Source organism: Phasianus colchicus, chromosome 27, assembly GCF_987193195.1.
Source record: "Phasianus colchicus chromosome 27, bPhaCol1.hap1.1, whole genome shotgun sequence".
Taxonomy (NCBI): domain Eukaryota; kingdom Metazoa; phylum Chordata; class Aves; order Galliformes; family Phasianidae; genus Phasianus; species Phasianus colchicus.
Genome location: NC_143462.1, coordinates 3,370,226 through 3,383,696, shown reverse-complemented (window position 1 = coordinate 3,383,696; position 13,471 = coordinate 3,370,226). Strand labels below are relative to the sequence as shown.

The 13,471-nt window shown below is 44.6% G+C and overlaps 1 protein-coding gene across 3 annotated transcripts in view; it reads left to right on the top strand.

The window, feature by feature from the left end:
- Positions 1 to 7,998, top strand: part of KCNU1 (potassium calcium-activated channel subfamily U member 1) — a 72,844-nt gene extending 64,846 nt beyond the window's left edge. For 2 of the 3 annotated variants that reach the window (XM_031602223.2, XM_090125788.1), the window contains 5 exons: positions 176 to 253; positions 3,189 to 3,328; positions 6,094 to 6,288; positions 6,636 to 6,739; positions 7,395 to 7,979. In XM_031602223.2, the coding sequence (XP_031458083.2) occupies positions 176 to 253; positions 3,189 to 3,328; positions 6,094 to 6,288; positions 6,636 to 6,739; positions 7,395 to 7,494 (617 nt within the window). In that variant the 3' untranslated portion in view covers positions 7,495 to 7,979. Of the gene's footprint in view, positions 1 to 175; positions 254 to 3,188; positions 3,329 to 6,093; positions 6,289 to 6,635; positions 6,740 to 7,394 lie in introns of all 3 variants that reach the window. The other variant, XM_031602221.2, reaches the window with a different exon arrangement.
- The last annotated feature ends 5,473 nt before the right edge of the window (positions 7,999 to 13,471 follow it).

Below are 13,471 nucleotides of genomic sequence, written 5' to 3'. Positions count from 1 at the left end.
AGGAAATGCTTTGGGTTTTTTTGCATGACAATGACATTATTTTTAGGCATAGGCAAAAGATTTCCTACATTTGTCAGCCTGAACTATTGTGTCTTGGTTTCATTTTTATCCCCTCCCCCTTTCTGCTTCCACCGACTTCCCTCTCTCCTCGTGTTGTTATTGACTGTTTCTACAGATGCTGTTTTCAGAGCAAGAGCATTGGGGAATCAATCAGAGCCACGTTATAAAAGGATCCCCATCACTACAGAGCTGAGTAAGTTATTCTTTAGGAAAGAATTTCACAGCAGCAATATGCGTGCTGCATTATTTATTTAGCCCGGGCCTTTTTAGAATTCAGAGGCAGAAAGCGACACGCACTACATGTCCAAGGAACATTAAAAGGTTTGACTTAGATGTTAATTCACTGCCTTTGAAGGAGTCAGGATGGTTTATCGGGAGAATAAATAAAACAAAGTGTTACAAAGGTCTCAGTGTGAAGCAAAACACCAAAGCATCCATTTAGGATGAAGATAATGTCCTTGTTCTGTTCTGCTAGACTGGATCTCAGGAGATCTGTGTTCTGGTCACGTGGCCAACATTCATCCCACCTTTGGGTACAGACTTCACTATGATAAATCAATCAGGAGCGTGTTTTCCTGCTTTCCCTTTATTTTCAGCAAAGAAAGAGACACCACCAAACGCAGTTGTGCTCAGAGGGAATCTGACTTATCCTTTGGCCATGCTTCCCTCTCTCTGGTGATTTAAAGAAAGATCTCATGTCCAGTTTTCATCTCCCAACAAAATGAGGCAAACCAAGGCCTGATTCTTTACATTTCAACCCCAGCTTTCTGGAACACAGCAGTGGTTTCCCTCCTCTTCTCTGGATCCTGGTGGTGGCTGTTGCAGCCTTCCTCCATTGGCCTCTCTAACCTGTGTTTATAACTGGAGCAGCCATGGAGCTCTTCCATTGCTGCTCTTGGCTGGTTTTTATCTTTGCCTTTGTCTCCTGATGGTTACGAACTAGATTCGTTAATTAGGAACACGAGCACTAATTAATTGATCGGTAATGCAGCGGTCAGTGTCACACCAGAGTGGTGATGCTGGGCTGGTGGTCCCCAATGACGTGGATGTTTTGCTCCATTCAGAATGCTGACACAAGAACATCACATCACATCAGCACAGCGTGCTGCTGGGTGTCGTAGCTGGATCCTCAGCCACGTGCTCAGGTTTGGGTTCTCTTTCTTCCTTCTTTGGAGCAACACTTGTACGTGGGCACTACATTTCTGCAGGGTGGGTATGGGACAAATGCACTCCTGCCACCATAAAGCAGCAAAGCGCTGCAGTGGGCTGCTCAGTCCTTAGACTGAAGCTCTCTAGCAGAAACTGATAAGATAAAGCTTTCTTCAGAGTCTTTCAGAACTGTTGGATTCCCCAGAGCGATATTTGGATGCTCTCTAGTGCTGCTGGTTTCAGCTTTTATTTCTGTGGTGTCCAAAAGCCTCAGAAATGTTTTGAGCTGGCTCCTAAGGCCCAGGGAGAAGGTATCGTGCAGTCACACTAATGTCTGCAGACAGCCATTGCTCCGGTGTGATTTCCCTCCAGGATGTGGTGTTTCATGGAGGGGAAAACATCTGTGAGCTGTTGACATAACTTGGATTTTAGTCATGTCAGCTCTTTGACACAATAACGAGTCGAGCCTGGTCCCCTCAGCACATGGAGGGCTGCCCCATTTGTGGTCTTCAACAGCATGGAAACATGTCCAGAGTTACAAGGATGGGCTAGGAAGGAAAATAACCCCCAGATTCTTTACCTTCCAGGGGATACAGCCCTGCAATAGGCTGCTCAGAGAGGTGCTGGAGTCTCCTTCTCTAGAGATGCTCAAACCCACCTGGATGCTTTCCTCTGCAAACTGCTGTGAGGAATTTGCTTTAGTGGGGGTTGGACTGTGGTACCTGCAGAGGTCCTTTCCAACCCCTATGGTTCTGTGATGCTCCAATATAAAACCTGGGAGCACAAAAGCAAGGCCAGTTAAATGACAGCTGCACGTGGAGGTGTCTGCTGGTCCACATTCCACACACTGAGCACATTTCAGTATGTTGAACATCTTCTGAACTGGAGTTAATCCCTGGGTTCAAAGGGCTACTGTAAGCAGGCACTTACCTGAACAGCACATCTTAAAAACCCACACCATAAAGGGCTGGAGATACATGGGATAAAATCAGCCATCTGCAAGCAAACAGGGATCCTGTGAGTGTGTGAAGGAGAAGGGACAGCGTGGAAAATAGAGCAGGACTGTGCTCTCTGGGTGCTGCAGGCTGGCTTGGGAAGCCACACTGATTAATTCCAGAGCAATGCCAGCTCCTAAAAGCCAGGGTGGGTGAAATATCTGTATTGAGAGCACACGGCTGAAGGATGGCACCGACACTGCAAGACAACAGGAGGCATTAATAGCGTGGTGATTCTGGCTAGCTTTAGTCATCTTTAAAAATGATACACTCAAATGCATTCTGGCCCAAGGGGACATAATAGAAATCAATCATTACTCGCACGGAGTTCTTTGCACTCTCTATTTTTTAATGGGAAGACGTGGGTTCTTGATCTCAATTCTTTTCAGTCCTCCTGTCTCTCTCTAACTGTGCTGCTGTTATTCATCAGAGTTCAGTGGCTGTGCTGGAGTGCCAGGACAAACTCAGCACGTCCAGGAGCACTTTTGCCAGGGTACACTTAAACAGTTCTCTGAGAATAGAAGGCGAGCTGAAGTGGAATCACTTTCTGAGTGGGGGGGAATTCTGCAGGACTACCTCAGACAGCAAGAAAAGGGATCCTCACTTCATCAGCCTTGTAACAGAAGGACAGTGTAAGGAACTCTAACCCCAGTTTAAGCCAATAGAGTCATTCCATTCCTGTTAGGTCAGGAAAAAGAGTGGAAGAAGTCAGACTATTCCTTCTTTTTCAAAACAGGTGAATTAATTTTGGCCTCTTATCTTTAAGCACTTGCATGGGAAATCAGTTTGAGGCTTCTGTGTCTTTTGTGTCCCGTTGCACCATCAGTCAGCAGCACTATTTTGTTCCCCCTTCCTAATGCAGCACACTGTTCCTAGTGCTGGCTTCAGAATGGCAAGCTCCATATATTAGCTTTCTTTTCTGATCCTAGATGGCTTCCCTCCATTTCTAAGATGTTTCCTGTTTCTTCTTTGCTTATCCAACAGAGTTCTCACCAAACGCCCACTTCATTAATCAGTCTCCCAGCAGCAGTTCTGACATCCCAGAGGAAGATCTGCTTTCCCCCACCGCTGCCCCTGCAGGAGCTATTTTCTCAGATAGCTTCTTGAATTCTCTTTTGTCTATGGTAAGTAGATGTATCTCCTCCTGTCACGTTTAGTGGCATTGGAGTGTTAACAAAGTGATTATCAGCCAGGGTAAACCCACTTAATCTACCCTTCACAATGGTCAAGGCCACACACGTGTCAGAAAGGCACGAGACTCTGTGCCCTCAGAATTAAACATGTCTATTCCTGTTTAAGCAATTTGCTAATCATGGAATCCTGGAATGGTTTGAGTTGGGAGGGACCAGCTAGCTCCAACCTCCTGCCAATGGACTGCTCTAATCCTATGATTTCCTGGGGTAGCAGGTCCCATAGAATGAAAGGCAACTTTGGGCTCCAGGAGACACACGTGAGTGATGCTGCAAGCAGCAGCTGCTCTCCCTAATTTCTATATACTCATGCTAATATTTGAAGGAACTTCCAGAGTGCTTTAATAGCTTTTCATAACTTTCTCTCTCCTCCTACCTGATTTATTTACATTTTGATTGATAACATGAACTTACTATCGGTCCCCCAAAGGGAAGTGCAGTCACTGATGCTGGAATTGCATTCAGCACCAGCTGGCCTTCTGGTGGAGGCTCCAGCAGTGATGCTCATTGCTGAGAAGATTATGGGGATTCTGAATACCTGGGTCACATAGAGTGGAATCCTACAGCTCTGGCACATTGGTGAACTAGGGAACAGGCAGTTTTCACTACCACCACATTATCATAGCAGCATGGGCACGAACAGAAGTTCTTCTCATCTGTCTCATCTGTCTGTCACCCAGGCAGAAATTCACTCTAAGTTTGGATGGAATATCTTTTCAACTCAATGGGACTTTTTAACCCAGTGGCTCTTTTCTGAAAAGTTCCACATGTTTGGACCATGGCTGATCCACAAGACCAGGCTTTAAAGGAAGCATTCATTTTGATTCTCCTTAAATTCCTGGTGATGTCCTTTTAGAGACATTTGCATTAAGAGGAATGGGTACATCTCACAAAAAAAACCCCACAAACAAATCAGACCAGGAGGACTGTGGTGATTCCATCCTGATGGTGTGATCATTATAAACTGCTGTCAGCGCTATAGTTTGTGGTGACACTTAAGTGTAGTTAAGCCAGGATTTTGGCAGTAAAACTGAAGTTCAGCTCACAAGTTGGTGTTTCTAAATTGCCATCTCTTTTTTTTTTTTCCCCCAAAGCCCCTTTCTCCCTCTTCCCCATGCTGGAGTTGAGTTCCACGTGCATTGCTCTCAGTTCTTGTCCAAGGGGATAGTGCTTGGGTGGCAGTTTTGCAGAAATTGAATAAATACAAAACAAAGCTATCAAAGGGATAAGCAGTCCAAAATAAGCATGTCAAGTCCAGTTATGGGTGTTAGGGAAAGTATTATATTGCTGCTACTCTCTGATATGTCAGTCAGCCAGATAGTAATTAATGGCTGCTTGTGTCAAGTGAAAAAGTAACTTGAGACTTAGCATGACCTGTCTTAAAGGATAAAATTTCACTCCAGCATAGATTCCAAGTCTGTCCAAGAATGATCAGCGCTTGGCTCTGCTTTAGAGCACTGGAGCACCTTATGTTAGATTCACTCAGTCTGTAAATCCATAGAATCAGCATAGAATGGCCTGGGTTGCAAAGGACCACAATGATCATCTTGTTCCAACCCCCTGCTGTGTGCAGGGTCACCAACCAGCAGACTAGGCTGCCCAGAGCCACATCCAGCCTGGCCTTGAATGCCTCCAAGGATGGAGCAGATGGAGCATCCAAGGATGGAGCATCCACAACCTCCTTGGGCAACCTGTTCCAGTGCGTCACCATCCTCTGGCTGAAAAACTTCCTCCTAATATCCAACCTAAACCTCCCCTGTCTCAGTTTAAAACCATTCCCCCTTGTCCTATCACAATCCACCCTCATAAACAGGTGGTGGGAGATGAATTCTGGCACAGCCTTTTGTGCAGGTCCATCCCTAGGAAGTGTCCTTATCTCGAGTTGTACCCAGACAACAGCTGGGAAAGAACTCCTCGTGGGCACACCAGAGAAATGCTTTAAAGTCAGACCCATTGTGAGCACACTGTGCTGCATCCCGGTGTGTACACACACCTCTGTCGTTGTTCCCTGCCTTTCAAACCCCTGCCGTGTAACTCAGCCAAGAAAGTACAGAATGAGGGTGACATGCAAATCCTATTAATTCATCCAAGTATGGAAATGCAATCCTTTTGATGTCAAAAAGTACAGCAATGATATGTTAAAGAGCTCAGCACGCTTCTGTTAAATATGTAAAGTGCAGATTCCCCTGAAGCTGTATCACTCCTGGATAACCCTGGACTATAGCTCCTTACTTTAAAAGGCTGGGAATTACTCCAACAGCATTATACCTTTTTGCCCGACAATGTGGTCAGAAGTTCTTAAGCGGATTTGAGCTGAGCTTGGATTTAATAGCAGCGTTCCTTCTCTGCACCTTGTTTAGTTTCTTTGCTCAGGTGAGCACAGGTGACAGATTCCACAAAGTGGCTCTATGTAGGAAATGAGATTTTTTTGAGAAAGGGTGGGAAATGGGTTATTTGATGCACTGCAGGCAGAGGGAACACTTATAGAGCAAGTAATTTAAAAAAAAAAAAAGATGCTGTGTTTTTGTCTTCAGATCTTTGCATCAGAAAACTTTAAACTTAATTAAGGACGAAGCCAAGCGTACAAAAAAACCTCTCTAAAGTGTCTGATCACATTTTTGGTGGTAAAATCTGTTTGTCTTTCAGCAGACAAGGCATACCCTTTAGTCTTGACATTTTCCTTGTTTCTTCCTATGCAGACCTACTACAACCATCACATCCTGGCTTTGCTGCAGGCTTTGGTGACAAGCAGGACGAGCCCAGTGTTGGAGCATCTGGGAGAAGAGGACAGCAGACTGAGCAGAAGTCTGGATAACATGGTCCAAAATCCTTACCGAGTCAGGTGCAAGCTGGCACTCCTGCCACTGTCTGAGAGGTGGTTGTCAGGGATCATGGTGAGTCGTGGCATGGATTTGGGCTGCAGGGATCAAGCTTTCATCCCCAGTGCTTTCAGAAAAGAAATGCTGGTTGTCATTACCTGAAGGTTTGTTTCATACAGCCGAAGATCGTTGTGTAGCTCAAGCCATATTTTAAGGAGACTGAAGACATCAGATGGCTTTATATTAGATTCTAACCTTCTGGGGGGATCAATCATTTTGTTTTCTGTCTTTCTTACCAAATACAATGAGACAAAAAGTAGTGAATGGGAATAGAAGTTGGCTCAGTGTTCGATTCAGTGCTGGGCTGAGTTGTCCAGTTTGGTTCCTTTGAGGTAAGAGTGGTTTTGTTTCTTTCATTGCAGGAGGATTCCTTTGGAGACATCTACTGCAAAGCTTTGGACACATTTGGAATACTCTGCTTTGGCCTCTACCGGCTGATGGAGGAGCCCAATCCATACAAGAACAGGCAAGTACACTTCATTTTAAGTTGTACTGTGAGTCAAAGGATGCCAGTCATGACTTTGAAGTTAGGCATCTGCGGAAGGCAATCCGAATTCCTTACTTTTGTCTTGAGTTCAGACATCCTTGAAGGCAACTAAGGCCATCTGGGGCAAACTGGTGAGTAATCTGAACATGGTTCTCTGATTATTCCTGGAGATCCAGTGCTTACTGCTGCTTTCATGAGTTTCTCTGAAGTTGAAGTGTGATTTATCTTTTCTTCATTAGAGAGATGCTGGAGCATGAAGTTATAACACTGCTGAGGGCGGGGAGAACTGCCTCATCTGAGCCCATCTGCTCCAAATCTTTCCATGTCAAGGTTTCCGTGATTGCTTGATGTCCAGATCTCAGACAGACGCTGTGTTTTGATTTAGAGAATTTGAGCAATCAAAACATTTATCACACATTTTGCCAGCTGTTTCAGAGACTCACGAGTTTCCTTTTTAATAAGTTGGCCAATCCTAGGTGCAAAGGGAGGTATGACAAAACTCTGCGTGTTGTCTCAGCATTCCAAAGAACTCTGCAGATGCACTCATTATCCATACAAATTCCAGCATTCTTCCTGTCCCAGACTCAGTGCAAAGGCCTCACCAAGCAGTCTGAATCTCATTTACCTTTTCCAGGTTTGTGATTGCTCGGCCTACCAGTGATTTAAAGATGTTACCCACAGATCTGCTTTTCTCCATCGTTCCGTTCAACATTGCAACAACTGAAGACCTGTAAGAGGAATTGGAGAATTAGTTACAAAGCAAAAAAAAACAACAAAAAACAAAACAGATACCACAGACACCTCCATGCCAGAATTGAGAGACTGCAAAGTGCCCTTCAAATAAAGAGCTATAGAAGAAATGGAGATCCCACAATCAATTGTCAGTGTTCTTATTTCTTAGTGGGCAGCAGGCAGTTGAAATTTGGCCAATCACAGAAGATTAGCATCGAAAACAGTGTCACGAAGCTCTAACAACAGTGCCTATCAGAAAGTAAAGTACCTGCAAAGGGCAAAAAACTTGAGTTTCTGCTGAGTGTAGAACAGATCCATCTGTATTCAAACACGATACTCCACCAAATTGAGAGACTCTGCTGAACAACTCAGTTCAAAGACCCCAGCACTCTGAAATGCGCTTTTCCTGCATACAGAACCGAAGATGTTGGATTGATGGACATTTAAAAACAAAACAAACAACCCCAAATAATCCCCCATTTACTTTTGCCATAAATCAGATCCTGCCCTTGTGTTATATTCAGTGGAGGGAAGCAGGAGAATGGTTTTTTTTTTTTTTTTTCTTTTCCACTCTCTCTTTCCCCTAACACTAATTAGGTTTGAAAGACTGCAGCTTGAGTCCAGATACCACATGCTGAGAAGAAAGGAACCCAAACAGCTGATGCAGAGTTCAGACTAAACTAACTGCAAGCTCCCCAGGGACATCACAAGGTAAACCTGATAGTCTCTGTCATTTACAATCATTATCAGGCAGCTGAGTCTCTGTAATTTTACTAGGGAGCCAATTAACAGATCCCTGAAGCTCAAGAGTATGGTCTTGGTCTTTTTTTTTTTCCTATTTTAGGCAGGAAAAAGGGGAAAATAAGCCTTTGTTGCAAATAAATACTCCAGAAGTTTTCCCACCCGTGGGAATGGTTGGGTCTGGGTTTTTCCCCTTGAGGAATAAAATAAAGCTCTGCAGTTAAGTGTTAAACACCAATCTGCAAATGGGCTGTATGACCCTGGGTGAGTTATTTTACTCCCCATATCCTATTGCTGCCCACTGAACGCAGGGAAAATAATGACATACTTGTTAATTTAGGTAATTAAGAGCTTCAGGGGAGGGGATGTCTCTTGCGATTTGTTTAGCTGAGTGTAAATGGGTGCTGATTTAGGATGGGACACTTAGGAACTCCACTCAAACAGTGTGAGTAACAAACAAGGGAAAAAAAGCTTGGACCAAAACTCCAGATGGAAATAAATCCAGTCCTGGGGAAATCTGGGGTTTGGATTCAGTCTGTGACTTAATGTGTTGGACTCATCTTTCCTGGAAGAAAGCAATCATGCAATCTATCTTGAACTGTAAGTAGGAATCAGTGAACCACGCTTAGAGCAAACAAAATACCATGGAAATGCTTTCTCATTGCCAGCCCTGTGCAGACCTGAAACTGAGCCAGGACAGCTGATTTCTTGGTAGGAGGTTTTTTGGCCTAAAGTCGCCCACTGTACATACAAACTTAGATAAGATTTTTTGCACTGGGATCTGCTCACCCTCTGGCAGATCAAGGTTTTGATAACAGCATCCTCGGTCCATTCCCTATCATGCAGTATTTTAAGAGACTGTTAAAAGGTGGAAGGAAGAGTCTGGGGCAGGCTTTGCAGCCCCTGGTCCTGTTGTAAGCTTCAGGAGGAGCTGAGATCTGACTACAAAGGAAATCTCATACTGACACTGCAAGCTTTCTGTGTTGTCATCACCTGAACCCTTCTTTATTTGCAGTAATTCAGACTGAGCGCAGAGGTAACACCTTTTCTTATTGCTCTGTTGTCTTTAAATATCTACATGCCTGGACCTCTGTACTGGTTTTAAGCAGCTCTTGTGTAATGTTAATGCATTTTTACTAAGAAAATTACCAGAAGAAGGAAAGAAAGAAAAAAAAAAGAACTGGTTTACTCAGAACTTTCCCAAATGGGTAAGAAACTCAGACTGCGTTGCCAGCAAACTCTTCTATCTGAATTCATGTGCTTTCCCTAGAAATCATCATATGCAAGAGAAATTCAGGAACTGCTGGGTCCAACTTTAGGGCACCAAACGTTGGGAATGCTGCTGTGTTACTCAGAGCTACGGGTGGTGTAAAGCTGTCAGAGCGGGGGGGGGGATATGCTTATATGTGGTTACAGAGCTTTTCCTGTATGTCAGATTTCTGGTGGTTTAACCCACGGCTGCTGGAGCGTGTCGTGCTGGGTTAAGGTGGAGCAGGGAGAGATGACAAGGTGATGGAGGGACCTCTTTCACTTTGCTTATCCCACCGTTTTGTTTAGTTGCTATCTCTGAGCAAGCAGTTCTGCTTCTCGTAGAAGAAAGGGGAGAGAAATCCTAAGGAAGGTAAAAGCATTAATGGGTCAAGGCCTCCTTTGCATAATTCTATTATCACCAGAAGATTCTGCGCTAATCATGTTAGGCATGTGCTCTGAAGCATCAAAGTGACTCGTCTTACCTTTTTGATGTTAGACAGGTTTAAGTGCTTTGTACAGATGAGGCACCTCAGACAGCTGATCAAGAAAGCCTGTGCTGTTCAAGCAAAGCAAAGGCCTGTTTGCTGCTCCTGCTGCTTTCTTTTTTTAATGTCAACAATGCCACATTCTTCCAACTAGGAATAATCTCTGTTGTCACAAACTGTGAAAAGCAAAGGTGTAGGAGAGAATGTGTGTCTGGGTGCATGCAAACACGCTTTCTGAAGCTGCCACCTTTGATTCTTCAGCAGCAGGATCTTGCATATTTGTTGGGTCATACATTTATATAGCTGTAGTAGAAAGAAGTTCAGCTCCTGCAATGAAAACCACGGCGTGGTACACAAAGCTGCTGCAGGATCTCTGCACCAAAGTTTGCTTGCCTGCACCCTTCCTGAGCAGGAAGACCTCCCTGTACATAGGGATTGATATTTGTAGGTTTTGGCTTTTAGCAGTACCGACAGTTTCCAGTTGAGTTTTGAAAATCTGGGGTTAGAAGCAATTAAAAGTGGTCCCTGAGCTCGTGTATGCAGGTGATGCATACAAAGAGTTAGCAGGGAAGCAGCTGAGAAACATATAGCAGATCTGTGGCATAAACAGAGACAGAACCCAGATCTCCTCATTGTCAGTGCATGCACACATACACACCAGAGCTTTGCTTTTGCCCTTAAGGAGATGAATACGAATGTCCTTTCCTGCAGCCAGCTCCAATGCAGCATGGGGAGCAGTGAGGACTGTGCTGGGCTCTGTAGGGCAGAGGTGGTGATTGACACGAAGTCAATGAGCTCTGAGGACAATCCAGAGTCTATAAATGTGGGATAGGGCAGGGTGGCCATTGATGAAAATGAGAGGTGGCTGCAGAGAGAGGGTGTCATTCCTCTCTAAGCAGTGATGGGGTCTGCCCATGGAGATGAACTGCTTCCCATCTGGGTGATGTTCTGTCTGCTGCCACAACGGGACGTGGAGCTGGGAACACTTGGGATGAAGGGCACAACAGCAGGAACTCAGCTTTGGAGAGCATATGAACCAGTATTTTATCTGAGATACAATTTTGACTCCACTGCAATAACTCCAAACGCCCAGTTTGGTTTAAATTAATGCCAGAGCAGAAGGTGGTCACTCTGAATCAGTAATTGGCAGTGGGTTCTCCAGCTGCTTCACACCAAAGGAAGGGCTTGTGCTGCTTTCCCATCCATCTCCATGAGCTTACTCTCTTAACCTGCCACCAAAGTACCATAAAACTGTGGTCTCATCCCCCATCTCCCCATCAGCCTCTTACAGGGACTGCAGCAGTTGAACTGCTGATTGCTTCCGCACATGCAGCAGGAGGCCGTTCAGAGTGAATTAGGTGAGCTAACCATATTAATCAATCTGGAAGTGCATCATTAATGCTTCTGACACTTTTCTGTGGTGCACATGTGCCAACTAATAAGCATTAATGGCTGAAGTTATTCCATTTCCCAGGAAACATGTGGCTGGAGCAGTGGCAGCACCAAAGCAGCCTGCTGGTCTCACCATCTCCATTTTCAGGTGCTTTTCCCAAGCTTTCCTACCTGAGGATGGGTGAGAGGCACACAAAGGGCATCTTTTATCTAAATAAATACTATTTTTTTCCCTACAGAATGTTTCTAAAGTTGAGATTTGAGTTTTCCTCTTGTTTTCTTCCTAGAATAAGCCCAGGCCTTCTCAAAGAAAGCTTAAAAGAAGAGTAGTACTGCCCTGACTTGGTCTCAATCTGAGCAGGAAGCATCCCTCCATTTTTCTCAGTGCTGTTCTGCTTTGCTGAACACTTCTGCTGAGTGCTCTCCTGCATGGCAGAAGTGGTCCCAGCCATTCTGGTGCTCTTTCAGGAGTTCTGAGGGCCCATGCATGGCAGAGATGAGCATTTTGCCTCCACCAGTGCAGTTCATCCTCTGTTCTCACTTCTCCCTGCAACTCCAGAAAGAAGCAGAAGTCCTGAATGCCAGACTGACGCATCAATCATAATTCCTGAGCTGCCAGCAGTCATGTAACTGCTTAAAGACCTCAACAGCCCTCTGGCACTTAAAGAAAAAAAATCATCTAATTAATCACAGGTGAAACAGCTTGGACCTGCTCCAAAAGCCCCTGAATTTACTGCCAAGCTTTGATGCTAATTTTCCTTCTAAGTAACCCCCTAAAGAAATTTACGATTAGGTAATTAAAGTGATGAATAAAGAGATACTTAGAAGAAGAAGGGAAATGAAAAAGAAGAAGGGAAAAGAAACCCTTGAGTCAAAAGCCTTAAATCTCCTCCCCTCCTCAAAGAGCAGCGTTAGTCATTTTTTTGCACACGCGTTGTCTCTGGAAATTGGGTTGGATTCCCACAGGAGGATTGGGAAATATTCCTTAAAGTAATGTTTGCATAACCGAATAAAGCAGAAGGAACTCCAAAACAGATCACGGTGTCAATGTAGCTGAGGAGGAAAAGAATTTGTGGCTTCTGCCTGAGCATCTCACACTGCACAGCTCCAGTCTGGAACTGCCTCTTGTCTTTCCCACCCATCTACCTGAGGTCTGATCACTGATAGGTAAATTCATTAGCAAATGCGCTGGTACCCAATTAATAACCTGAGAGCATCTGAACAACTTTTGAAGTCCAGCCATTATGGTCCTTTTCAACCCAGGCCATTCTATTTCAAGGTCCTCTCGAGTTCTTCCATTTGTTTGGAAAAGGAACAGGAGCAGCCCTGTGGTTGTGCTTTACCTTCAGCCAAATGTACTGTGCCCAAAACTTCTTCCCAGCACTGCTCAGCTCACCTTCCCTTGTCCAGAACCTCCCACTGATCCCATCACATCGCCCATCCCCTGCCTGGCATTGAGGAAAGAACTCCTCAGTGATGTTCGAGGGGAGCAGAGAGGATAAAAAATGAGAAGATGGCAGATTAGATCTCAAGTGACAGAAATGAGAAATAAAAGCCATTAGAGCCCATTTGCAACGTGCCCTCATCGAGTCAAGTTTCAAGGTGTTTTTCCAGATAATTAATAGCCTGACAGCAGTTTTTGTACAGGCATCTGATACATGAAATAACACTCGTATACAGAGGGGAAAGTGGAGTCCTCTCATTTATTTACTTGAAGAGGTTTGAAATGCAGCAAGACAGCCAGCTGGGTTACAGACAAAATAAACATTCTCTGTTATAATTGTGGCATCCTCAGACACATGTCTCTATAATAATGCAGCACTATGAAAGGAGCTCTCACAAGACCCTGTTTGCTGTATGCACAGTCTGAGCTGTGTTTGGAGTAGCCCTGCCCAAGCCATCGTGTCCTTTGGTGTGGAGTGCATTGCATTGAGGCACTTCAGTCCTGAAGAAATCTGTCTCATCTCAGTCCTGCTCATCTGAACACTCTCAGTGTGATATCCGGGTGAAAGGAAGTCCACAAAGAGAAGGGAAGAATGAGATTTTGGGTGTGTGGGAAAGAAAAGATGAAGAATTCCCAAAGTTCTCCATCAGAGCTGCACGCCTGTTA